Below are 25,921 nucleotides of genomic sequence, written 5' to 3' on the forward strand. Positions count from 1 at the left end.
ATTTATATGCTATTGATTTTAAATTGTATTGTTTATTTATTGTTGTAAGCTATTTTTTGCCTTTACCACAGAGATAAAAGTGGGATAGAAATATAAAAATTATTATGGTAGTTAGGTGCATTCATTCCATAATGAAGACCAAAACTTTTCAAACATCTCATGTTGGTGACATATTTTTAGACATGTATCATTTTGTGACACAGACTAATCTTATCTCTTTTTTGAATAGAGTTACAAGCTTGGGAGATACAGGGAATGCTGTGGATAAAGCATATCTTGATTTCAGCAAGGCCTTCAACAAAGTCCCCCATGACCTTCTTGCAAGCAAACTAGTCAGATGTGGGCTGCGCAATGTTATTATTAGGTGGATCTGTAACTAGTTAAGCGACCAAACCCAAAGAATGCTCACCAATGGTTCCTCTTCATCCTGGAAGGAAGTGACTAGTGGAGTGCCACATAGTTCAGTCCTAGGTCTACTGCTGTTCAACATCTTATCATGCTTATCATGTTTGCAGATGATACCAAATCAGGAGAGATAGGTAATACTGCAGAGGACAGGATCAGAATTCAAAATGACCATAATAAATTAGAGGGCTGGGCCAAAATTAATAAAATGCATTTCAACAAGGACAACTGTAAGATACTACACCTGGGCAGAAAAAAATGAAATGCAAAGATACAGGATGGGTGATGCCTGGCTGGACAATAGTCCATGCGAGAAAGATCTTGGAGTCTTTGTAGACAACAAGTTGAACATGAGCCTACAGTGTGATGCAGCAGCTTAAAAAGCCCAATTCTGGACACCAGTTCAAAAGAGATTATTAGCAAGCTGGAAGGTGTCCAGGCAACTAAAATGATCGAAGGTCTGGAGTTCAAAGCAGGTAATGTGGGATTTTATTCAGCTGTGTGGAAGGGACCTCTATGATTCTATGTGTCCGTATTTTATAAAGGATTGGTTAAACCTTTAGGCTAACCAGTCAAAATGAATAACCGTGGGCCCGTCTACATAGCCATATCACCCAGAATATCAAGGCAGAAAATCCCAGTGTTGTTGTTTATTCATTCAGTCACTTCCGACTCATGACCTCATGGGCCAGCCCTCATGATCCCACAATATCTGCTTTGAAATGGGTTATCTGAGTCCACACTGCCATATTTTCCAGTTCAAAGCAGAGGTGGGATTTTATTCAGCTGTGTGGAAGAGGCCTCAGATAACCCAGTTCAAAGCAAATATTGTGGGTTATTGTGCCTTGACATTCTGGGTTATATGGCTGTGTGGAAGGGCCCTGAGTCATCTGAATCCACGCTGCCATCTATTCAAGTTCAAAGCAGATAATGTAGGTTATTCTGCCAAGACATACGGCGGTGTGGATGGGCCCTGAGTTATCTGAGTCCACACTGCAATCTATTCCAGTTCAAAGCAGATAATGTGGGTTATTCTGCCTTGATATACGGCGGTGTGGATGGGCCCTGAGTTATCTGAGTCCACACTGCCATATAGTCCAGTCCAAAGCAGATACTGTGGGATTTTATTCAGCTGTGTGGAAGGGGCCTGTGTTACGAAATGGAGCGGGCCTAAAAAGTGTTGTTTTGAAAGCTCCCCCCTCCCCCCTAATTTCAGAGAATCCCAAAGTGTCCATACGCTTCCAGTTTCCCGAGCGCGCCCCCGCTTTCCTGCTTCGGGAACAGGCCTCACGCGGCGCCGTGGTTTCAAAGCGCTTTTGCGGCCTCCAGGCCCTTTCGGAGGCGTTTGGGGCAAAGGGCGGGAAGCAGGGCCTTTCCCCGCTTTCCCTCCCTCAGGCCTCGGGGCGCACGGGAAGCCGCCATCCACCACCCCCACCCCCCGCCCGGAAAAGGGCGGCTCCTGGCTTGGGCGGCCGGGACTAGGCCGCGCCCTCCGCTCCCTCCAGCCCGGCGGGGGCGAGGCCAAGCGAGCAGGCGCGGCGGGACTGAGGCGCTTCAGCCTCTCCTGAGCAGAAGAGACACACGCAGAGCGAGGGAGAGAAAGGGAGGCTTGCTAGTCCGGCTCCGGATGCCGTTTCCCGGCGGTTTGTGGTGGCTGCTGTGCTGCAGGCAAGGCTTCACGTTGCTGCGGCGGGACTATGGCGAGGCGGGCAGGGAGGAGGAGGAGGCCGCGGCGGAGGAGTCCTTCGAGCTGCGGAGCCCCGTCGTCGGAGAGGTAGGTGCAGGCCCGTGGGCAGAAAAAACATTCGGGAGGGGTTGAAACTTTTATCCCTCAAGATGACTTTTCAGGCCAGTGTCTCCTGATCTGGCTCAAGATCTCAACAAGCCCCTGAAATTACCTTCACTGTGCAAAGGTTTTTCACAGGTAATAGGTCCTGAATCATTGCTCCCTCTTAAAGCCAGTTCTTGTCGGTCACAAGGGATAATAGTTTCCACAATTGGCAGAAGTTTATTTCTGTTTTCTTCTGTTTTCTTATTTCTTTTCTTATGACGACGGGTTTCATCAGGACGTTTTCCACTGTGAATTAGCAAGAAGTTTTCAGCCAAGCACAAGTTCTGATGGTACTGTTTTTAAGTGTCTATCGAAGACTTCTATTGCATTTCCCCATCGCACCAATGGTTTAGCAGCCAATGTACCAAGCTGCTGCTGATCAGCCTTTACCCCCAACTCCCCCCCAAACACCACACCGTACTTACAGAACACACCTTGTACATTAAATGATTTGGGTTGAAAACTTAGGTGCCTCTTCTTACCCACAGGAAATACATATCCTGGCAATTTTGTGGATTTTGTATTGGTTGAGCTTTCACTTGGTTATCAGAAGCAGCCTTGTTCATATAAAGTCCAAAATCTAACAATGACACAGTTTCTTCTCTTCGCTTTTGTTCCATTGTTTCTTTGGCAGGGCTTAGTGGTGAACACCTCAGTCCCCCTCCACACAGCTGAATAAAATCCTACATTATCTGTTTTGAACTGGAATATATGGCAGAGTGGATTCAAATAACCCAGTTCAGACAAAATATGGTGGTATTTTCTGCCTTGATATTCTGTGATATAGGGCTGTGTGGAAGGGCCCTGAATCCACTATTGCTGCTATTGCAATGTAAATTGGTAGAAAGGTAGGTAATGATACTGTGAATAATCAGCATTTGGTTGAGATAGTGCATGCAGTTCAGGAGGGATTCTAATTTTTGCTTCTCAAATACTTGGCATGGGGATTTGGTTAACCAGTTAAAATTCATGAGTAAACCAGGTTTATTTTTACCTGAAAGTTTTTTGGGGTTGTTTAGACCCCTAAACTGCCCCCTTGGCTATGGGCTTCCTGCTCCCTGTCCCAGTGTGGAACTTCGAAGAAGGAAACAGCAGCGAGCAGCATTTCTTTCCCCTCAGAGTGAGGCAGCTTGGCTCATGGAAGGAGGAAGAAGCAATTTCTTATTTCAATGCTTTCCAGGTGGGGTATGGGGACTCCCAAGTTGGACTGGGCTGTATCTGCACACTCTTTACCTGTGCCTCGAAATGTCTTTGTGGCCCTCGCTGAAGGAAGACACCATTGGCACCCCTTCTTCTGCCCTCATAGAATCACAGAATAATAATGGGCCCTCCCACACAGCCATATAAACCAGAATATCAAGGCAGATAATCCACAATATTTGCTTTGAACTGAGTTATCTGAGGGCCCTTCCACACATATATGTGGCTATGTGGAAGGGCCCCCAGATGCAAGAAAGTTCAAACAGGAATAGTTTGAACCAAATGGGAACCTCAGCGGAGGGAGAAAAGTTCAAATAGGATCCAGAAAGTCCAAATGATATTTGATAGTACCAGGATGAAAGGGAAAAGGGACATGGGAAAGGAAGGTGTATGAAAGTCTGGGACATACTTGAAAATCCTATAAAAACCCTCAACTGAGCTGTGTCTTGGTGTGGCACTTTCTTACACCGCTTCTACCCGCAGGTTCTGGTTTGCAAATAAAATCTATTTCTATCTCTATGCTTTCCGGCACCTCATTGGGAACCAGGTCATGGAGATTTCTCAGGTTGTATTTTTAAAGGGGGAATACAATTAGGCTCCAAAACTTCCACCACACTCTGAGTCAGAGAGTTCCACTGTTGAACAGCTCTTACATTCATGAAATTCTTCCTAATGTTCAGGTAAAATCTCCTTTCCTGTCATTTGAACCCCTTGCTCCTAGTCCTAGTTTCCATGGCAGCAGAAAACAAGTCTTCTCCCTCTTCCTTATGACACTCATTCACATATTTATACATGGCCATCGTGTTTCCTCTCAACCTTCTCTTCTGCAGGCTAAACATCCCCAGGTCTCCAGACCTTTTGATCATTTTAGTTGCCCTCCTCTGGACACTTTCCAGTTTTTCAATATCTCTTTTGAACTGTGGTGCCCAGAATTGGACACAGTATTCCAAGTGAGGTCTGACCAAAGCAGAATAGAGAGGCACCATGACTTCCTTGATCTAGACACTATACTCCTTTTGATGCAGCCTAAACTCCCATTGGCTTTTTAAGCTGCTGCATCACGCTGTTGGCTCATGTTCAACTTGTTGTCCACAAAAACTCCCAAGATCTTCCTCACGTGGACGGTTGTCCAGCCAGGCATCACCCATCCTGTATCTTTGCATTTCATTTTTTTCTGCCCAAGTGTAGTATCTTACATTTGTCCTTGTTGAAATGCATTTTGTTAGTTTTGGCCCAGCTCTCTAATCTGTTGAGTGAAGTTAATGGGATACAAAATATAAAAAGGAGAAACGTCTAAAGATAATATTCTATTGACCAATTTCCTCATCTCCTTTGCTAATTCTCTCAAAATATTCATAAAAGGCAAATTTCTGGGGTTTTCTTCACTTTCTGAGTAATCTGTTTGTTTCCTTAATCACCTTTTCCCAATTCCTTTTTTTAAAAAAAAAATCAAATAATTTTTAATGAGTGAAGTTAATGGAATACAAATATAAAAAGGAGAAACATCTAAAGATAGTCAAATACATCTAATACAGGTATTTTGTTCCCCCAATCAGATACATTTATTTTCTTAATCCCTTTTTTCCAATTCCTTTTTAAAAAAAATTTATTGAGCCAAGTTAATGGAATACAAAATATACAAAGGGGAAACATCTAAAGATAGTCAAATACATCGAATACAGATGTCATTCCCCTAAACAGATACATTTCAATATTCTGCCAAGTCTTTCCACTCCTGCCCCCACCTGTGAATCCACCACCCTTGACTTCTGACATTACTCACTGTGAGCTCCATATCTAATAACATATACCCTTATGTCTACTTCAGAAAGTTTCCCTTGTGGCTATTTTAAAGTCCAAATTTCTCTTCCATTTTTGTTATTATGTTTATTTATATCCTGCCTTTTCTCTCCATACGGAGACTCAAAGCGGCTCACAACTAAAAGTGTTGCAGTACAACTTAAAATATATTAATATACAAGTATTAAAACAATATGAACATAATTAAAAGCATATAAAACCACAGTAGCCCCTGACAATTGTAAAAATCTTCTTTTTTAAAAGCCTGCCTGAATAAGGTTTTAGCCTGCTGCCGGAAGGACAGCCGGGAGGGGGCCATTCTGGCTTGCCTGAGCAGGGAGTTCCAGAGTTGCTTGAGATGGAGAAGGGACTGAGAGAAGGGCCTCTCCTGAAGATCTTAGGGCCCGGTCAGGTTCTTACACGGGGATGTGGTTGGCCGAATAACCTGGACCTGAACCGTCTATGTATTCAAATGCTAGCCTCCATTTTTTAACAAACTCTTCATTATTTCTTCCCTGGATACCATTAGATAACTTGGCTATTTGAATATATGCTAATAACTTTTATCTTCAATCCTTTTTCTTTTTCACCTTTCCATGCTTTTGTTATTGTCATTCTAGCTGCAACAAAACTATCTTGACACATTTCCTCATTTCCCTTGCTAATTCTGTCTCTGAATATTCCTAAAAGGCACATTTCTGAATTTTTCTGAACTTTCTTAGTAATCGTTTTGTTTGTTTCCTTAAAAACCTTTTCCCAAAAATCTTCTACTATCCAGCAGGTCCACCAAACATGGAAAAAAGTGCCTTTCTGCATCTTTCACCGCCAGCATTCCCCTAGCTGGGTTTTATCCATTTTGGCTATTGTCTCTGACGTTATATAGTATCTATAAAACATCTTATACATACTTTATTTGATGGAGAGAGCTATTGAGAATTTAAACCCACTTTTGCAAAGATGCTCCCAATTCTTCAGATCAATATTTTTCTCTTGATCTTTAGCCCAGGAGATCATAGCGATTTTTATTTGGTTGTCTCCTAGATTGTATTCTAGTGTATATTTATATAATCTAGAAACTAAGCCCTTATTCCCCTTCTCAAGAATACCTTCCAACGTCAATTTTCTGTTAGCAAACCCTACTTTAACATACTTCCTAAACTGATCATGCCATTGATGGTAACAGATCCAGTCACTTATCCCTAGCTCATCTCTCGATTTTAATTTCCGTTGGTCTTTTTCTTTAGACACACCCTGTAAATTCTCATTTCCTCATTGGATGTTGGCTTAAGTACTGCTTCCAACTCCCACAATTCCTAAGAGCTAGTAGTTGAGGATCAAAACACCTGGTCCATGCTTGCCTTATAGGGACCAGGAAGGTGAAGAGATTTAAGGGGTTTTGTGTTTCATCTGACTTGGTTACTCTTCTTGAAGAGGATGGTTTTAATTTGGAATTGGGGATACAGAAGGAAGACAACAGAGGCATGCTTTCTGCCCTCACAACAGTCCTTTCTTTCTGGCAGTTTACTTTTCTTCTACCAGGAAGGTGAAGAGAGTTAATGGGTTTTGTGTTTTATCTGACTTGGCTCCTTTTCCTGAAGAGAAAGGCTATATTTTGGAAGGGGATATATGGATGAAATAGAGGCATCTCTTCTGCACTCAGTCCTTTTCTTTCTGGAAGTTTGCCTTCCCTATACAGACCAGAAGGGTGGATGAAGGGAGTTAATAGATTTGTATAACAACATTTGGTATTCGTTGGTGGTCTCCCATTCAAACATTAATCATGGCTGACTCTGCTTAGCTTCCAAGTTTAGATGGGGTATTGTGCCTTCAGGATATTTAGACCATTACTGCAAGGACACTTTGATGTTATTTGTCTGCTATACAACTTGTAGACGGGCCCTGTTAATGGTCCACTCCTTGTGTGTTTTATTCTTTCTATCCTGTACCTCACCCATTTAAACAACCATTTGAAAATCAATCCAGGCTGTCTCATCCTATTTCTGTGGGGAAAAAATGTGTCCAAATAGGTAGAATTCATTAAACCATTGGATTTTTCTGGCAAGATGAATGCAGGGCAGGAGTGTTTCCTCCTACTTATATAATGCCATAGTCATGAATTATGCAGGTCAAGCTGTTGTCTTGGCTGTTTTAAGACTCCTCTCCCTGAAGCCCATTTCTATTTAATTGTGGATAGAAGCAAGTAATGGAGAGCTGAGGCCAAGCTTGGAGGGTGAAGGATAGCCAGGCTACTTCTTGGTTGACATGAATCCTGGGTTGCATGGCCTGCCTGTCACAAAGCTCACAAAAGCTGCATCAACACTAATGCAGTTGGACAACACTTTAACTGCCATAGTTCAATTCTATGGAATCCTGGGATTTGTAGTTTGGTGTGACACAAGCAGTCTTTGACTAAGAAGACCAAACACCTTGTAAAACTACAACTTCAATAATTCCATACCATTGATCCTTGACAGTTAACATGGTGCCAAACTGCATTAATTCTACAATATGGATGCACTCAACGATGACATAGATAAGCCCTTCAGGTATGTCTGTGCCTTGAAGTTAGCTGTACACTTATGGGAACCACATCACCATAGGGTTTTCTCGGGCAAGAATATTCAGAGATTGTTTTTTCAATCTCTTCCTATCAGATATAACCTCTAGCACCTGGTATTTGCTGATGATCTCCCATCCAAATACTAATCAGACTAAGCTAAGCAGGAGCCTTCAAGATTGGACATGATCTGGTGACTTTATGATGTTTAGTTCCCCTATCCACCCAACTCATCTCCTGCCATTCTGGATGTCCATAAAAGCAGAAGAGATGCCTGTGTTTCTTCCTTCTGCATGCCCCTCTCATTGTGGTCATCTTTTTTCAGGGGGAGGAGCCAAGTCAGTTGAGAAATGAAATACAAATTCCTTGACTTCCTTTATTAATTTTCCTGTTCCTGTAGGGAAGATATGTTTCCAGAAAGAAAATGTTGTCCATCTTGACTTAATGTGAGGGCTGGGTGTAAAGTCTGCTCAAAGAGCTGAGCTGTTGTTCTGATGCCATAAGCACGTAGCTATAAGCTGGTCTAATTGATTTTTAGGAATCTTGTATTACCTATTCTGGGGGAGAGAAAAAACATACCCAAATTAATAACTTTCCCATGTCTGACCTTTGGATAATTTTTGTGATGGCATTTTTTGATACATGCAAAAATTCAAGCCACACTTTGGGAGAGCTGGGTTAGGCCTAAATGGACTATAATCCAAGTGGAAAGGGAGGCTTCATCCCAAAAGGCCAGAATGAGGAGGAGCCACATCTTAATTTGAACCACAAACTCAGTGGGTTGAGAGAATTTGATCAGCCTTAAAACCCTTAACTACTTCAGAAAGCTTGGTTTAACCGAGAGCTGGAATGCTGAGGGGAAAACAATCAGTCATACGTTTGCCCTTTTTGCACATACACGCAACACTCCTTTCTGTTTCTGAGTGTTTCTTTCATGCTTCTTTAGTCAGAAAGGCAGGCTCTGTCAAGAGGAACGGGATGGGACATGTTGAGGGAGTGCATCACTGCTGGCTGGCAGGAACTGGTATTTAGGTTTTTCCGTTTTTGTCTTTTCGAACTCCACAGGAGAGGAAGAGTTACCCTTCTCTTCGTGGGAGGGTAGAGTGGGATCTGAATTTTGACTGTCCAGAACCGTTTTTAAAAGGAGGGGGATAAATATGTACATTATTGGTCATTATTAATTTTGCCTTTTTGCAGGGCAGATTGTTTTTTTCTATCCAGTATCATTCAAACATATATAGTCTCATAAGCAGAAGGAGTATTTAAACATGTTTTCACTTCAGCATACTCTTAAGTAAGTGTGTCTAGGATAGATTTTAGGCGGCCTTTATTATTCCTGGGAAAACTTGACAACTATTGCTATCTTAATATTTATCACTTGATCATTTAGTACAATTCTGACTGATCATTCCTCAGGAAACTCAACAACATAAGTGTCTTGGTGCCCCAATGTTGCAAGATATTTGAGGGAGGGCTCAGTCCTCAGTTCAAAACCCCTTACTCCTCTTTAATATGTCTATATTAAAATGTTATAGATTTTAGTAGCCAACATACTGTTGCCTCTGTTGCATCGGCACTACATCTTGTCTGATCTCAAAAGATAAGCAGAGTCAGACCTAGTTCTTACTTGGAAGGGAGACTGCAAGGAATTACAGGATCTATAGTCTATAATCAGATGAAGGCAAGGTAATTTGGATTGTTGTTTACATGGTCTGATCTCAGAAGATAAGCAGAGTCAGAACTAGTTATTACTTGGAAGGGAGACTGCAAGGAATTACAGGATCTATAGTCTATAATCAGATGAAGGCAAGGTAATTTGGATTGTTGTTTACATGATTCTAATATGTTGTAAGCAGGATATTATTATTATTATTATTATTATTAATAATAATTGACACAACGACATATTATGACACAGCAAACAAGATAGATATGCTGGATTTTGTTTATTATTATTATTATTATTATTACTATTATTATGTGAATAAATCTTACCAAAAAAAACCTTATGATAGAGTCTCCATAAGAGAGATTACTTGAAGGCACACAACATTGTTGCTACACTTGCCAGTATGAGGTGACACTTACTTTTGAGTGGAGGCAAGAGAAGGTTCTCACTCATCTTGAGTAAGAAAGGAGCCAAGAGACAGCTGGGTAATTGGCAGGTTCGTTTGGACAGATTTTTCCCATCAGCTTATCCACATCTGCCTTTACAGTGGAAAATGTCTAGCGCCAAGCATACCATTATGCTGTTTTTAATAGCCAGGGTTCTGATGGGGCTCATATCAAGTCCTTGTATAAAAGAGGAGTCTTGCTGGTTTAGAGTATGAGTTTGTTGATCAACCTGTTTCCAACAGAGACCAACTGACTATAGGAAGTTTGCAGTTGAATGTTGGTCCATCCCTGTCCCTTAGCTGCTTGCCCTCTTCTATCCTTAAGGCAGGTATACTAAGGAATGCCACATTTAATTTGAAGATATATTGAACTATCTTGATTCATTCCTGTTTTGTAAGAATACATCTCATTTCAGTTGAAAACCACCTAAAACAATTTCTTCTAACCTGGTGCAATTCTCATAATCTCAGGCCAAGGGCCATGATGGCAGATAATGGAACTTTGGTCAAATGCATCTGGTAATGCACATGGTTGGAAAAGCCTGCTCAAATCTTATGGCCATTGCATCAGAAGGAAGCAATTGCGACATCTTAATGCTTGAATTTTGTCTGTCTGCAATTATTGCTAGCCAGTTTCAATGGCTGGCTTCATATTTTAGTATAGAAAAGATTTTTTTTCTACATTGCATTTAAATATAATTATATAAATGTCATATACCTCCGGTGCTGTCTTTCCCCTCTGTTACAGAAACCTAAAGTTTTATCCTTTTCTCCAAAGGAAGGAACCCTTACCACTTAGCAATTGTTTTCCTAGTGGCAAAATGTGCCAAAGCAGTTCTTCAATAGGAATGCATTTGCCAGTTCAAAAGTTATCTTGTCAAGGTACAGAGACCAGATTCCAATCTGGTCATCTGATAATACCTGCCAGATGTGCTGCGGCGTTATCTGAAACCATGCCCCTCTCCCCTAGCTTCTTAGGGAAAGGGATTAAAGGAATGTCCACCTGGATTGGGTAAGTGTGGTCCATAGGAGGCATTCAGCCCATATCCACTTAGGGGGTTTCATGGGTAACAACAGAGAGGCAAAGCTGACGTGCAGAACAGGTGGCAGTAATAGAACCTAAATGCCTCCTTTGATCAGAGGGGCAGAAGGCTGATTCAAGCCCAGTGGCTTTGTCTAAAGGTAGATGTCATCTAAGCAAAAGGGTTCAAAGCCAACAGTGCTTGGAACAGCAGCTTTTTGTCTCCTGTTATTCTGACAACTGTGCCTTTGAGTGACTTCATCCAGAGACTGTGCTTACAAACAGCAAGGCTCTGTCAGCCTTTGAAAGAGTCACCATCTGACTTTTTAGGCACACATTTGTCTGTGCAGTGGCTTTGGTTCAGGTCCAGTGTTTGAGCCGTGTGATATATTCCAAGGGTTTCTGAGAGAGAAATGGAGGGAGGGGGGGTGCCAAATCATGAGAACAGTGTATCTACATTGTAGCAGTAACTGCCATAGCTTGATGCTAAGGAATCATGGAAGTTGTATTTTGGCGAGGCACCCAACACTCTTTGGCAGGGAAGGCTAAAGACCTTTTAAAGCTATAATTTCGATGATTTCATATTTATTGAGCTACAGTGATGTCAACCTGTATTCTACAGTGTAGATGTACCCAATATTGCCAAGAGCCTGCTGGTTAGAATTTGACAGAAAAGCCCAGAATTGGCTTCTACTATGCACCTGTGAAATCCAGACATACCATGTATTTTGTGCAATTATAAGAAATTACCTAGGCTTTAGGCTTTATCGTGTTCTTTTTTGGGAAGGGACATCAAATGTGGAAAAAGTAGATTTGGGGCTGTCTTTTTTAAAATGTCTAAATTGTATTTTCTTTTTACAAAAAATATAGACTGGCCAGGTTTTTAGGCTTTTGTCAAAATTCTTCATAAACTAGCCACTAATTGCTAGAATCTGCTTCTCAAATACTTTCCCCCACCAGGTGGATTACTGAAATTTTTCACATGTGGCCAGTGGCAAGTTTCAAACAGGTGGAGGGGGGGGACAGGAAGAAGCTGAAATAAAAAGAGCAATGGAAAATGCTGCAGTAGTTGGAATTTGTCTATGAGTAATTGGTTCAGACCAATCCTCTGACCTGTGATTCTTCACAGCTTACTCTCAAGGGGATATGGTCTTCTTGTGAAGCAATGTTGACCAGGTCTTTCATTTAAGATGTGCAAAATGGTGCATAGTGATACTTCTATCTATCTGGACCTAGTATAATGAATCATGATGCAATCATGTTATCTAAAGGAGATAGCACGTTCTTTTAATAGCTAGTAGGAAATGTTGCCAAGTTGTATGATAATGTTTGTGTGCATGGGGTGGGAGTCAGGCAGTCATCCAGGTGTTGGACTGCTATTCCCAGCATTCCCTTGCAGGCAAACAACACCTGGAAGACCACATAATTCATGGTTGCATGATTTTGGTTGCTTGATTGGCTTGTTTATATGTTTGTTGATGTTTTTATTTGGTTGACTGTTTTGTTGGGCTTGGTCCTGTTGTAAGCTGGCCTGAGTCCCTTCGGGGAGATGGTGGTGAGATGCAAAAATAAAGCTTGTTGTTGTTGTTGTTGTTGTTATTATTACTTCCTCAATCAGCCACCTGTGCTAAACATGCCTAGCAAGCAAAGGACTCCATACTAACAATTCAGGCGGTGGAGATCATACGGGGGCCTTTGATTTCTCTCTTGGTCTAAATCACAGAGAAGCATACATTTTCTTTGAACCTCACAAGCTCCTAAACCAGTGGTTCTCAACCTCTGGATTCCCAGATGTTTTGGCCTTCAACTCCTAGAAATCCTAACAGCTGGTAAACTGGCTGGGATTTCTGAGAGTTGTAGGCCAAAACACATGGGGGCCCACGGGTTGAGAACCACTGTCCTAAACTAAATGGTGAGGGGCTGAAATACCGTAAGTATATTTCTGTCCAGGGGTAGGAACTATGTTGTGGCTTCTCAGAAAGGTGCTGTGACATGCCTAGTGCCAGTCACAGCACACGTTTTTGTTACTGATTTATTCATTCCTCAGGTACAGTAATGGGAACCATGTGTCCCCTCAGGTGTTGCTGATTGCCACCCCAAACATTCCTGACAATTGACTATGATGGTTCAGGAAAGTTGGATGTGCAGCCTTGCAATTTTAAAGAATTGCACGATTCCTATCTCTGCTGTTGTTGGTCACCAGTGCTTCAGATATTTCCAATAAGTAGTTTTAAAGTAGAACTCCTCTTCAGCTCTTGCCTCCATGACCTTTAGGGTTCTCTAAATTGAAACAGAGGAGAGCTGAGAGCTTCTTTTTTTTCGTGTCAGGAGCAACCTGAGTTGCTTCTGGAGTGAGAGAATTGGCCGTCTGCAAGGACATTGCCCAGGGGACGCCCAGATGTTTTTGATGTTTTACCATCCTTATGGGAGGCTTCTCTCATGTCCCCGCATGGAGCTGGAGCTGATAGAGGGAGCTCATCCGCACTCTCCCCTGGTGGGATTCGAACCTGGCAGCCTTCAGGTCAACAACCCAACCTTCAAGTCACAAGGCTTTTATCCCCTAGGCCATTGAAAGCTGAGAGCTTCAAAGACCAGAGTATAATGTGGGTACAGAGTGGTTACTTTGTGAGAAAAGTTCAAAAGATTATAGAATAGGGCTAGGGACCATGTATATCTCTTACCAATAATCCCAGTTGGCATAGCCGGTGATGACAACAATTGGAGAGCTGCTCATCCTGTGTTTATGTAGCATAGAAATAAAGGAGAGCTCCTCAATCTTTGGATGCCTGGACAATTTCTTATGTGCTTCACTTCTTCTCCAGTAAGAAATGATTTTTATGATAGAATCCAGAAGCCTCTGTGCTTCTGGATGGGCTAAATTTGAATGTCTAAAAAATGGTTGTAGAAGTCTAAAGGTGGGAGAGAACACAAAGACCATCCAGTCCAACCCTTGTCATGGATTCCAGATTCCACATTCTGTAAGCATTTGAGGGTGAAATTAATGCTTGTCAGCTTGAATACCACCCCCCCTTCCCTAGGCCTTTGCTTTATCTCTGAAATAATCCTGCCATATTGTGCTGATAGCTGCTGTCAATCTTGCTGTGCCTGCAGCACTGTGACAAATAAAATCCATGCCAACTTCAGCTGAGTTATAACAGGTGTTCTAATGCCAGAGGGCAAGTGGTGCCCAGTCCTTACTCAGTACCTGTTGCAGCAGCTCCCTGCTCCCCCTTACTTGGGTTGGCGTTATATTTAGTTTCTCTCTTCCTCCTCCCCGCTTTCCCTAGGAACAAGTCAAATGGACCTTTTGCTGTAGGGGGAGCAGCTCAGGGGCTTCTTTGTACTTTGTGTCCTGTACACTCTATCCATTCTCCTGAATAGCATCTCAAATTTCCTTTAAATAATGAGTTAATTAACATTAATTGATACCTTGGCTTCCATTTAAAACATAAAAGCTGGCAGCAACAGCATTACGATATCCAGCAATAGAAGAAAATTGTGGCAGTTTTTGCCATGTTTAAGGGAGTCCCCTTGAATTAGGTGCACGAGGTGGGGTTTCCTGTGCCATTTGCTGGAACCTGTTTGTCCTTCTGACGTACCTCCCCCCCAACTTGGAAAGGAAGGAAACCTTGGCTACAATAGGACTTTGTTTGCCTGTATCTTATTCAGCCATGTGCTTGTGCAATTCTGCGCAGTCTGGAGCCCAACACCAAGGTCGCCTGAGGATAAAGGAACCCGTTCAGCTGCTGTAGCTTGCTGTGTGGTGTGTGTGTGTGTGTGTTCGCATGCAGGGAGGGGGAGATTGCTAGTCAGACTGTGGCCTGGGAGGAATAGTACAGCCGCCTGGGCAGCCTGGGAAAGTTGTAGATTAATAATTCATTTCCTTGTGTGGTTGGGAAATGAGGTGGGTAGACGGCTTGCATGTACCAATGTTATTTTTATGAATTCCCAATCTCTCCTCCAGCTAGCCTCCTGCTTTTGAATATACAAACAATAATATTGCTGGGAAGAGGGTATTGTTGGAAAGGTTTCTTTCAAGGACTTGAATTCCTAGCATCCTTCAACAAAAATGAACAATGCTGGCAGGGAGATTCTGAGAGTTGTCATCAGAACATGATTTTTCCATAATCTGCTCTTGAAATTGCCAATTTGGAAACCAAAGGGAGGGCTAATGCAGCTTTCCAGAGGTTGCTGGACTACTACTTCCAGCATTCCTCACTTTTTACTGTTGAACTGGGACTTGCAGTCTTAAGAATTTTTGGAGGACCACATGATTCCTACCCCTGCTGTAAAACTTTCCAGTCTGTCTTCTAAATCCCCTTACATTGGGATTTCTCACCCTGTTATCTGCAGCTCTTGAGTCCTAATGATATTTCATATTTCTCTTCCTCCTTTTGTGGTTTTACAGGGACCTACCTTGCAGGTGACTCTCACACAGCCAAGCAGTCGTGCCAGCAGTGGTTCTGAAAGGTGAGCAGTATAGTGGGTTGTGGGTGGGTGTGAGCAGGGAGGAGCTGGTACTCCAGTGGGGAGAATCATATGCATGTGTCCTGGAAGAGGTCTTGTCTATTATGCACAGTTAAAATTATAGCTTGTTGTCGTCACTGCATAGGAACTGTACAGTCTTTTGACTTAGGGCTTGGAAGAGTCTTTTTTTACACTACAATTCCCAGGATACTAGGAGCTGTAGTTTGAAAATGAACATTTCCAAATTCTGGTCATAGCTTTTCACAGGTCCAGTTTATTATTAACTTCTCTTTTTAATGTTGTCAGGGCTTTTATCTCCAGGCCTTGAGTCAATAGTTTCTTAAACATGGAAGTAAAAGGTTGAGAAAATATTTTGAGCATATATGTGGCTAAAGCTTCCTTCAACAACATAACAGGCCATCTGAATTGGATTTTCTTCTATTGCTGCATATATAGACACTGACATTAGTATCTTAAGTTTTAAGGGGAAAATTACAGTAGATTTTATTTTGAAAACTGTTGCACATTGAAACCTAGTCTTGGTGCTAAGATGAGTTATGGCAGGGGTTGGTTCCTATGAGGAAGAAATCTTGTTTTCCAAATGTGATGTCTTAATCTTAGACGTTGTGGGCTAGGCCGGTCTTGAAAATATATTTGCTTTCCTGAAAATGTTTCCTCTAACCACATTTGCCCAGGATGGCTATATAGTAACATAGAGGATAATCTTCATGTGTTCAAAGACTCTCTGCTCTTCATAATTTTTATACATTATAGGATATAACTATTTTTCTCCCCATTCCTTTCACACATAATGGCTATTCAGCCTTTGGCTGGGATGGCCCTAAACAACAATACCTGTATTCAGGGCCGTAGCCAGAAAAAAAATTCGGGAGGGGTTTTGAAAATTTCGGGGGGGGGGGGGGGTTTAACCCCTAGCACACACCCCTCCCTGCTACAAACCTGTCAATATCTGCTTGAGATAGTGCCTAGAGGGACTCTTAATGTTTTGTGTCTCATAGACTTAGCATGGGGATTTGGTTAACCAGTTAAAATTCATGAGTAAACCAGGTTTTTTTTATAACCTGAAAAATTTCGGGGGGGGGGGGGGTTGAACCCCTAAAACCACCCCCTCGCTACAGGCCTGCCTGTATTGTATCAAAAATTAGGGTTAAGCCCAGATGTTGGATGTTATCCCTGTGGCTCAGCCCTAATCCAAGTGAATGCCTTTCAAGTGCAACAGTCCTCTTCACTCCTTAAGATTTTATTCCTTTTTCAGCTAGAAAGCAATGGCGGGAGATGAGATTTCATGGGAAGAATTCTGTGTAGTGACCACACACCTCCTGCCCTGCTTCCAAGCTAATAGTTCCCAGCTGGGTTGACGCTTAGCTATGGAGGAAGTTCTATCTCATCTCTTGCCAGGCAGGGTCTGGGAAAAAGCAGAGGGGATAGACATTTACTCGTTGGGGCTGAAGGCCCTGGGATTCTTCCTGTTCAGAGATAGGCAAGTGCAGAGAGTCAGGGAGTGGGGACCTGTCCCTCACTCTGTTGCAGTGTGTATGGGCTGGGAACTTGTGGGGGGAATGGAGATAGGATGTCCGAGGCCTAGTAGTGGAGCTAGGGCCATCTGCTTGGTAGAGGTAGGGCTTAGAGCAGAGGACATAAGGCAGGCCTGAGAATACCTCTTAAATCATTCTTTGTATTATACCAAATGATAAAGTCACGTAGAGAGTGCCTAGAAGTTTGAACTCATATTCCCAGCTCCAATATATCTTCAATGAACTTCCATGCCAAAGAGTATGTATTTTAGATAAGCTTGACTTTTAGCAACTCTCATTTTAGAGTAACTAAACGTCTTATTTTCCTGGAGGATTTCTGTCTTCTGTGTCCTTAGAAGTATCCTTGAAAGTAAGGATCCTTGGTTCTCAAAATGTTCAGCATAAGGTCATTAAATGGGGAAGAGAGGCACACCACTTCTGCTTCTTATGAAATTCCTTTTTCTTCTTCTTGTTTTCTTTCTTCCTCTCCTCCATTGTTTCTTAAACATACACACACATTTCTCTCAGACAGTCCAGCCAGCATCCTGTACTGAGCTGCTTCGTTTCCCAAATTCTTGGCAGCCTTTCTGTATAAACAGCTTATTTTTAGTCTGAGGTTAACAGTGCAAGAGCTTGCATCCCATTTTCCCACAACTATGGAGGGAAGGGGTGTGGGGGGCTGAGTTCTCTTTTCGCTCAAAGGGGAAAGTGCAATGGTGCTAGAATAAGAGTATGTATTGGAAGAAGTTTGGAAAGTAGAGCAGCAATCTTCAGACCTTGCAAACCCTGACCCCATCTTTTTATTAGTCATTAAATCTAAGAGTATGCTTCTTTTAACCATATATTTACACAAGGGCAGTGCTGCTGTTGTGAGTCACTTCATCTCAGACTATCACTCACTACTGGTATCTAACCCAGTAGTGAATACCTGTACTCTTCAATGGATCAGATCAGGAACCAAGCTGCCATTTTCTTTTGTCTTTCACCTTGTAAGGGAAAGAAGGGCAATAATAAGGAGAAAGGCACAGAAAAAAATAGACAAAATGGATACCAAGCAGCACTATGGGGTTAAAGACACCTCTACATGTGTAGATATTGAAGACATCTACTGCAGAGGAAGCAGGGGAAAAGGACATTTTGGTCCAGAACTGAAATGGATATGAATCTAGACTACATTCTGTAAATGTGTTGGATTCCAACTTCTGTTATTCCCAGCCAGCAAATAATTGGGAATGTTGACAGGGGTGAAGATAGTAGTTACCCAAGGGCCATCAGGTTGAGGAAAGCAAGTCAAGAATCTTGAGGTAGAGAAAAAATTGGTTTACATCTCAGTTGTGTTTTGTTGATGACTTCCTCCCCTGACATTTGATTGTTGCCCTCAGGTCTTTGCCAGTGACTGAAGAAATGCACAGTTTGATCACAGAGAAGAAGTGTGGTCGAGTGCAAGGTGAATCTGATGCTATAGTGAAAGGTGAGATATGTCATGTAGCACACAGTTTAGACTTAGGGGTCATTTTCTTACTCACCTGCCTGAAATCATGGTAGGAACTCCAGCACTGTCCAGTCTTGTAATGGAGAAGGTCTCCAGTACTTTGTGGAGGGGGAGTGGGGTGAGGTCAGTGTGTGTCATGGAAGGAATAATTTTTCTACACTTTAATCAAGCCTGCTGCCCTAGTTACAGCTTGCAATTTATGCAAGAATATTTAAACTCAGTATTATACTCAGTAGTTGCATAAAATTCCAGATCACTTAATCACCTGTAGCTCATTGTAATCAGGACCGAACCTCTTTCCACACCCTTGAAAGTACCTTCATCAACTAAGGAAGGGGTTGATTTAAATTCAAGGTCCATCTTTCCCTTTTTGTCTGCATCCTCCAGGCTGGCTGCAGAGAGAAGTCCGGGGTGGTATTAAAACTCCATGGTTGCGTCCTCGCAAGTACTGGTTCGTGCTGACAGAGGAATCCCTTGACTACTACAGCGGGTGTGAGATGAGCGCCCGGCGCCTTGGCTCTCTTGTTCTCACTAGCCTTTGCTCTGTGCTGTGGCCAGACAAGCAGACCTACAAAGAGACAGGTAAATAATCTGTGTTTGTTTATGGCTCAAAAGTAGGAGAAAGCCCTGGCTAATCATATTTTTAATCATAATTTTGTTTTGTATGTGTGGCAGTAGTGGGCAACCTAAGGCTTGTTCTTTTCCAACCAACTTCATTTTGCATGCCTTCTGCAGAAATTTGAGGGGTTACTTTTTTGGATCCCCATACAGCATGGACATTAAGATGTAGTCCAGAAAACCACCTTTCAAAGCTTTCACTCTGTTATCTACAGGAATATAGGGTGGTGGTGAGGCTAACCTTGGATCCCAACAATTATATTTCAGAACACTTTCTGCTATTTGGCATATGAATGTGAAGTTGGGTTGGAGGAACTCTTAAGGCCTGCGTGTTTCCTCTATTGTTTCTGTGAACAACATGTTCATTTTCCCTCTTCTGCAGGATACTGGGCCGTTACAGTTTTTGGCAGGAAACATTGTTACCGACTATACACAGAACACTTAAATGAGGCTGTGCATTGGGTCTGTGCTTTGCAGAAGGTCATTGTCAGCAAGGCTCCTGTGCAGACCCCCACCCAGATTCTCATGTGTGACATTGAGGTGAGGAAAACATGGATGGAGTGGCTGGAGATTGAGTCATCACAAGAGCATAGTGTTGATGCTAGAAATGATCGTGGGAGGTTGATCAGTATCTTAACTGGCAGTCAAGAACCTGGGAAGATATATATTTTTAGAAATGTATGAGGATCACATGGTCACTGAATGGTTTGCTTTCTGAATGTCAGGAGAGGAGTCTTAGGTATATAGCTTTGACCTGAGGGGTTTCTATGTTTATTTTATTTTTAAATTGAATTGTTTTATGAACGCTGAAATAACAATTCTGTTGATTGTTCAAAATGTATTTATCTGACCAACCCTTCTGAGTGTTGAACTAAATTCCTATTATCCCCACAGTGATGAGAGTTATAGGACGTTGCATCTGGAGGGCTTTAGGTTGGAGAACACGAAAAGTCATGCATCTATTCTAGAGTAGTGGCTTGGTTGAATCTGTGCCCTGAGGTCCATGAGGTTGATTAGTTAACAGCAGGCATTCACATACACACCAGCTTTGTAAAGTGATTTCTGGTACTGATTGGATAGAATTGGAATGATTCTCAGATCTTTTTCTTTCCCCCTCCTAGGAAAACCGTAACAGCCCAGAAATCTTGGATCAGATTTATCACAATAATCCTGTACTGTGTTATACGGGTGGCCCAATGTATGCACCGTTGTTGCCTTTTCCTTATGCAGGTGAGTGACTCCTGACACATTACTGTATCCTTGTAAAATTGTGGCCTTGATCTTTTGGCAGTATGGGACTGGGTGCTAGACGGATTGGGTACATGGAAATTTGAGTAAGAGCTCATATCGCTTCCTTCTTGTGTTCTGCAGCTCCAGGTGGCCAAGGGTATGCAGGGCTCCGCGATGAAGCTGTTAAGCTTTTTCACTCCCTGCAGCAACTGGAGGGGGTACGAGAGCCAGCCCTGCTCATGCAAGGGGTGCTGCAGACTTGCCATGACCTCCCACCTCTAGTGGATGAGATCTACTGCCAACTGGTGAAGCAAACAACAGAGCCACCAATGCCAGGTGCACCCTCAGACTTGCGCTACTGGCAACTGCTCACGTGCATGAGCTGCACGTTCCTGCCTTCCTTGCCTGTACTATGCTACTTGCAGCTGCATCTACAACGGTGAGCTTTTGGGAAGGAAAAAAGTTTGCAGATGGTTGCTCTCATGCTTTGTTCATGGTGTAAGGCAGAGAGTTAAGAGGACAGCCCCCTCCCCACCAATCTGCGGGCAATTTTGTCCTTTTTTAATTTGCACAGCTTTTTTTCATGGGGAAAAGTTTTAGGATAATAATACATTTTAATTTATTATCTGCCTCTCTTTTCAGCTTTAGGTGTGGCACAACATAGTTAATTAAATACATCTATAAAATCACATGTTAGAACATAGTTAAAATGCAACCATAAAAGCACATATTAAAACACACACACATTAAAATACATGAGACAAAACTTGAAACACAATAAATATAGAAGGTGATTTAAAAGTCATAGTTAAAACGGACTGGGTAGGTCTGCCGGAAGAGATAGGTCTTTAATTATGTCTTAAATTTTGACAGCTCATTTAGCTGTTGGATCTCTTCCAGGAGGTCATTCCACAGCCTTGGGGTGGCCAATGAAAAGGTCCTCTGGTTGTTGTTTTCCAGTCAGGAAAAGTTTCCTTGTCTTCCCTCCCAGCCTCTGTACTCCGAGACAGGATACTTCCGATTACCGGATGGTGGGTTGACAAGCAGGGAAGAATATTTCCATCGTGCCCTGCATGTGAACTTGTGGTTTGCCTCAGTCATTGCTGGTAGACAGGAAACTGAGCAGAAAGATCGTTGATCTGATACATGAAAGGAATGTATAGTTTCTCTGTCGGGAATCTCCTTGTGGGCCCAGCAGTTTTCATGCTGAGGAGACATTGCACCACATGCCTTGTGTGTTTTTTTTTTCCTAACGCCGGCCCTTTCTTGACCCTAGCAGGACAGAACGTAGGTTCCCCGACTCAGAGATGGTTCTGTATGGACACTTCATCACAGAGGCCCTGTGCAAGACTAAGGGCCGGGAGTGTGTGCCCTCACTGGATGAGATTGCACGGCTAATGAGACGCCAAGAAATGGTGTGCACTGTGCACTGCCCTGGCACTGACACGTGCCAGGTGGCCATCACGTCCCATACCACAGTCCAAGAGGTGAGCAGATGACAAAAACCTAGCTAGCAGGGGTGGGAACAGGGGTGATATTTCAGTTCCAAATAAAATCCGTCACTGTGTGTAGAAAGTTGTGACAAAACAAAGAGATACTGGTTCTACTTCCATCTCTACCTGAATCGGGAACAAGTGTTAAATAAGAGGGGGAAATGCTGTCAGATGCAATTTCCATCAGTATTAATAAGCATAGTCAAAGTTGAGAACTGCTGGGAGCTGAAGTCCATCTACATCTGAAGGGCTGCACTGTGCTGCTCACCTCTGTTCAAAGATGTTGCCTCTGTCTTCATCAGGAGGGCCAAGCATTCAAGAATTCACCTTACAATCCCCTCTTCCCCCACAGCTATCTTTCCTCAGCATGCTTGACCCTGTCTGTGTCCCCTTTGCAGCACTGAGTGCCCTCCTGCTGGAAATGGCCAGGCCTCCTGTCACCTCCTTTGTCTCCTCGTCCCAGGTGGCCCGGGAACTGATGTTGCGCCTGGGCCTGGCCTGTAGCCCCAACTCGTTTGTCCTCTATGAGGAAAGCTGGCAGCATGGATGCCCCCTTCCAGAGGATGCCCTGGTGGCAGATGTCCTCGCTAGGTTTGAAAAGTAAGTGTCCTTTACATAGAACTGTAACTTGTGTTTTTGCTGTGAGGGAACAGAGGAATGGACCCAGAAATTGACAATATGTTGAAAAATCTAACATTTAAAATCAAGCAAGATCTTTGTAGCTGTGCAGATAGTAAATATTGGGGCACTGAAGGAGGTATAAGCACGTGGCTATAGAGATGAGGGCCTCCCTACAACTAGCAGAAACAGAATGTGCAAAATAAGGATATAGTGCAGATTTAAGATAAAGGCAAGAAACCTGTGTACAATTTTAGTTGGGATGGCCAAAAAGACAGGGCAGGGAGAATAGTTCAGGGGTGTCAAACTCATTTCCATCAAGGGACACATCAGCCTTATGGTTGCCTTCAAAGGGCCATTAAATCCATGGACAGAATCCATGGATAGAGAGCCAACTATGTTTTTCATGAAGTGGCCGGTGCTCTTTAGTTTTTACCCAGTGTGGGTCCCCAGATGTTATTGAATGGCAATTCCCATAACTTTTGATTATCTACCGTGTGGATTGGGGGTAATGGATATTGGAACCCAACAACACTGGTGGCTGTGAGGTTGAGAAAAGGTTGAGAGGATAGTTTGAAGTCAGACATCATGTCCACAAGCCTTGTATCTAAATCCAAACTCTACTATCCTGAGTAAACAGGACCAAGTGCAGGGTTCCGGATGTTACCGTATCACAACTCCCATCATCTCTAGTAATGATGTCTAATTATGAGGAATACAGATGTAGTCCAGTATCTGGAGGGCCATATAAAATGACACGGCAGGCCAGATTTGGCAGACCACATTAGTCTTATCAGCTAGTCCTTTCCATTTGCCCAATTTCTATAAAAGGTGACCAAACACAAAGGTCATGTTGGGAGTTTGGTGTCGTATTGGCCTGAAAGACTATTTTTGCTTCTGTGTCATATCTAGCTTGACTGGGGAAGAGCAATACTGGAAGCCCCCCGCGAGACTCTGGTTCAGGCACTATGGGCGTCCAACCGTGGACAGTGTCCCATGCGACAGCCAAGAATTTGCACTGCTATTTAAAAAGGTAAGGATCAGGCTTCATTAAAGGTCGAGCCTGGAAAGAGTATCACTTCTTTAACTTCTCTATAGGCTCACAAACTGCTCTTCCATAGCTCTGTGCTTGCCTCTAAGGAAGCATTCCAGTTTGGAGCTGCATTCTACTTGCTGATCCTGAATGGCAACTTTTCAACTCAAGTTTTTTGGGCAGGCTATTGCCTGTCAGCCTACTGTACTTACTCTTACTCTTCTGCATTCTAACTCCAAGATCTTCTTTGCCACCAGGGGATTTATCACTGCAGTATTATCTGCTGGACTTTGGAACGGCACCTCTCTGGCCAAGCAGCGGGTGAAACAGAAGGAAAGACGACACAGCCATCTTCAGGAAGAGGCCAGCATGAGCAGATGGAAGCGATTTCAAGTGATGAGACAACTGGAGGCCAAACCAACCTATCGCAGCCTGGTGGACAAGTGGTTGGCCTTTGGTTTTGCCCTCTTTGATGTAGAGGCTCATGAGGTAAGTTCTCAGCTCCTTTTTAAAAGCACTAGGCATGATGTTGAGATGTAGTTGGTGTTTGGCATGCTAAGAATGACAGGAGACAGGAGGTGCACAGGAGTTGTGAGGAGTGAGGTGGTACTTTTGGCAAAGCAGGATATGCATAGTATGGATTTCAAATGTAGAAGGGGTATAAAACACATAGTGCTGGTAGGAAAAGAGGCATGTTTATGAAATAGATTTCTATTTCTGGACATCTCTATCATTCTTGCCTGTTAAGATCAGACAAGGACATTTATTCCTAATCTTGGAAAATGCACGTTTAAAAGGTAGCCAAAATAGTATACTATTTCTATTTTGCTGTAGGAATGATAGCACTGCATACAGGACAAAGACTGGTAGCCAATCTGCTTTGTCTTCTGCCCCAAGGAGATAGTGTTGTAGATTGCAAGCTAACACTTAAAAGAGTTTCAGATGTAGCTGTTCCCTTTTATGGGAATTTTTTCTGGGTGTTGTTCTTCACCATTGATCCAGGACACACTGACAAAGAGTACTGGAAAAGGGTATGTGGGACGCTACCAACACCCACAAAAACCAGTGTGGTACAGTGGGTTGAGTGTTGAACTACAACTCTGGATATCATGATTTGAATCCCTGCTTGGCCATGGAAACTCACTGGATAGCTTTGGGCAAGTCACACACTCTCAGTCCCAGAAACTCCCTTTAATGAAAAATGTGAAAACCATTAGTTACTCTTTTAAAGAATGTATGTAAAATACATTGATGATACATTTAAAATGACAGGTGCCATAATCTGAAACAAACAAGTAGTAAACAGAATTATAGAAATCTGGTTTTGTTTTGTTTTTTGTTTTGTAATTCACTCTGGTTTAGGTAGCATTACAGAGGACAGAGCTGAAGCTGTAGCAATCTTGTCATTATTCAATGATTCTTGAGATCTCTTGTATTGCCCAGTTTCAGCAATAAACATCGATCCTCTTAGTTGTTAAGTGTATCTTTCAGTAAAAGATCATTTTTGGAAGCTGAATAGTTTGCAGAATATAAACTACCATCCTTATCATTAAGGCATTTCCCACTCATTTGTTGTTTCTGGCCTTGGCCAAAAAGGAAAGGAACTATTTGGGGCAGCCATCTTCAATGGATTAAGACATGGGTTTTTCCAAATCTAAGAAGTCCAATAGCATAGCACCCACAGTATATTCTAACATTTTGGCTGGAAATTTTTATTAGTGATGGATTGGAAAATCACTTGTGCATGTAACTTGTTTTGGATACTGTGCCTCTTGCACAGAGTACAAAACTTCCCACCCATGAAGATTCCCAAGAGGGTGTTGCTGACAAGGAAAGAGTCAGGGACTGTATCCCATTTCCCATCAACTTCAGTAGCAGTGAAGACTGGACACTTCTTAGTTGCCCCACCCATAGATAGATGGCTACAACCATCATGGGGCCGGAACACATGAAGCACAAGATATTTTCTTTTGTTTAAAGACCAATCATAATCTGAGGCCCTGAGATGTAGCTTATTCACTCTTGTGCAAATATGGCACTGGTCCCAGCTCCAAATATCAGGCTTAAGCCTTAAATCTGCTAGCGACTGGGTTCGGATGACATCTGATCTCGCAGTGACTTTCTGCCTTGATTTCAGGCAAAGGAGATTGTGCAGCTTCTACAGGCAAGCATGTTCAGCACCACCCTGCAACGGGAGACTCACTGACTACACTAACCAAGACTTCACTCAAACTGCAAAAGACATGACTCTGCCTAAGCTGATGGACTCCTATTCTGCTTTGACAGCATCCTTGCTGTCCAGGACCAGTGCCTTCTCCAGTCAGATACTTGTAGCAGGGATACTAGTGGTAATTAATGCTCCTAAGGAGCTGATAAGTATGTTTTCTCTCCTGTGCAGAGGCATTCCCCACCCCAACTTGTATTAAAAATATTTATATCACTATACTTCCTGTCCTTTGTTCTGAAATCCTAAAAAAAGTGGCTTTTCCCCCTTTCTTAAGGAGGTA

General features: G+C 42.7%; 1 protein-coding gene across 3 annotated transcripts; it reads left to right on the forward strand.

Moving 5' to 3' along the window:
• The first annotated feature begins 1,698 nt into the window (after positions 1–1,698).
• plekhh3 (pleckstrin homology, MyTH4 and FERM domain containing H3) lies at positions 1,699–25,859 on the forward strand. Of its 3 annotated transcripts, none has more exons than XM_062957972.1 (12): positions 1,716–2,179; positions 15,337–15,398; positions 18,313–18,401; positions 18,810–19,004; positions 19,423–19,580; positions 20,162–20,270; positions 20,412–20,709; positions 21,547–21,757; positions 22,227–22,363; positions 23,294–23,414; positions 23,672–23,903; positions 25,552–25,859. In XM_062957972.1, exons 1-11 carry the CDS (start codon positions 2,033–2,035, stop codon positions 23,885–23,887), a joined length of 1,743 nt encoding a protein of 580 aa, XP_062814042.1. In that variant the 5' UTR covers positions 1,716–2,032; the 3' UTR covers positions 23,888–23,903; positions 25,552–25,859. The 3 variants fall into 3 exon arrangements, with proteins under 3 accessions (XP_062814044.1, XP_062814042.1, XP_062814043.1); XM_062957973.1 differs by having other exon boundaries at positions 1,720–2,179; positions 21,550–21,757; XM_062957974.1 differs by lacking the exons at positions 23,294–23,414; positions 23,672–23,903; positions 25,552–25,859 and having other exon boundaries at positions 1,699–2,179; positions 22,162–22,362.
• The last annotated feature ends 62 nt before the right edge of the window (positions 25,860–25,921 follow it).

Source organism: Anolis carolinensis, chromosome 6, assembly GCF_035594765.1.
Source record: "Anolis carolinensis isolate JA03-04 chromosome 6, rAnoCar3.1.pri, whole genome shotgun sequence".
In the NCBI taxonomy this organism is placed as follows: domain Eukaryota; kingdom Metazoa; phylum Chordata; class Lepidosauria; order Squamata; family Dactyloidae; genus Anolis; species Anolis carolinensis.

Coding starts and splice junctions, on each gene's coding strand:
- plekhh3 (XM_062957972.1), top strand. CDS start 2,033: ATGCCGTTTCCCGGCGGTTTGTGGTGGCTGCTGTGCTGCAGGCAAGGC. Junction 19,005..19,422: donor GCAGACCTACAAAGAGACAG/GTAAATAATCTG, acceptor CCTCTTCTGCAG/GATACTGGGCCGTTACAGTT. Junction 20,271..20,411: donor GTTGCCTTTTCCTTATGCAG/GTGAGTGACTCC, acceptor TGTGTTCTGCAG/CTCCAGGTGGCCAAGGGTAT.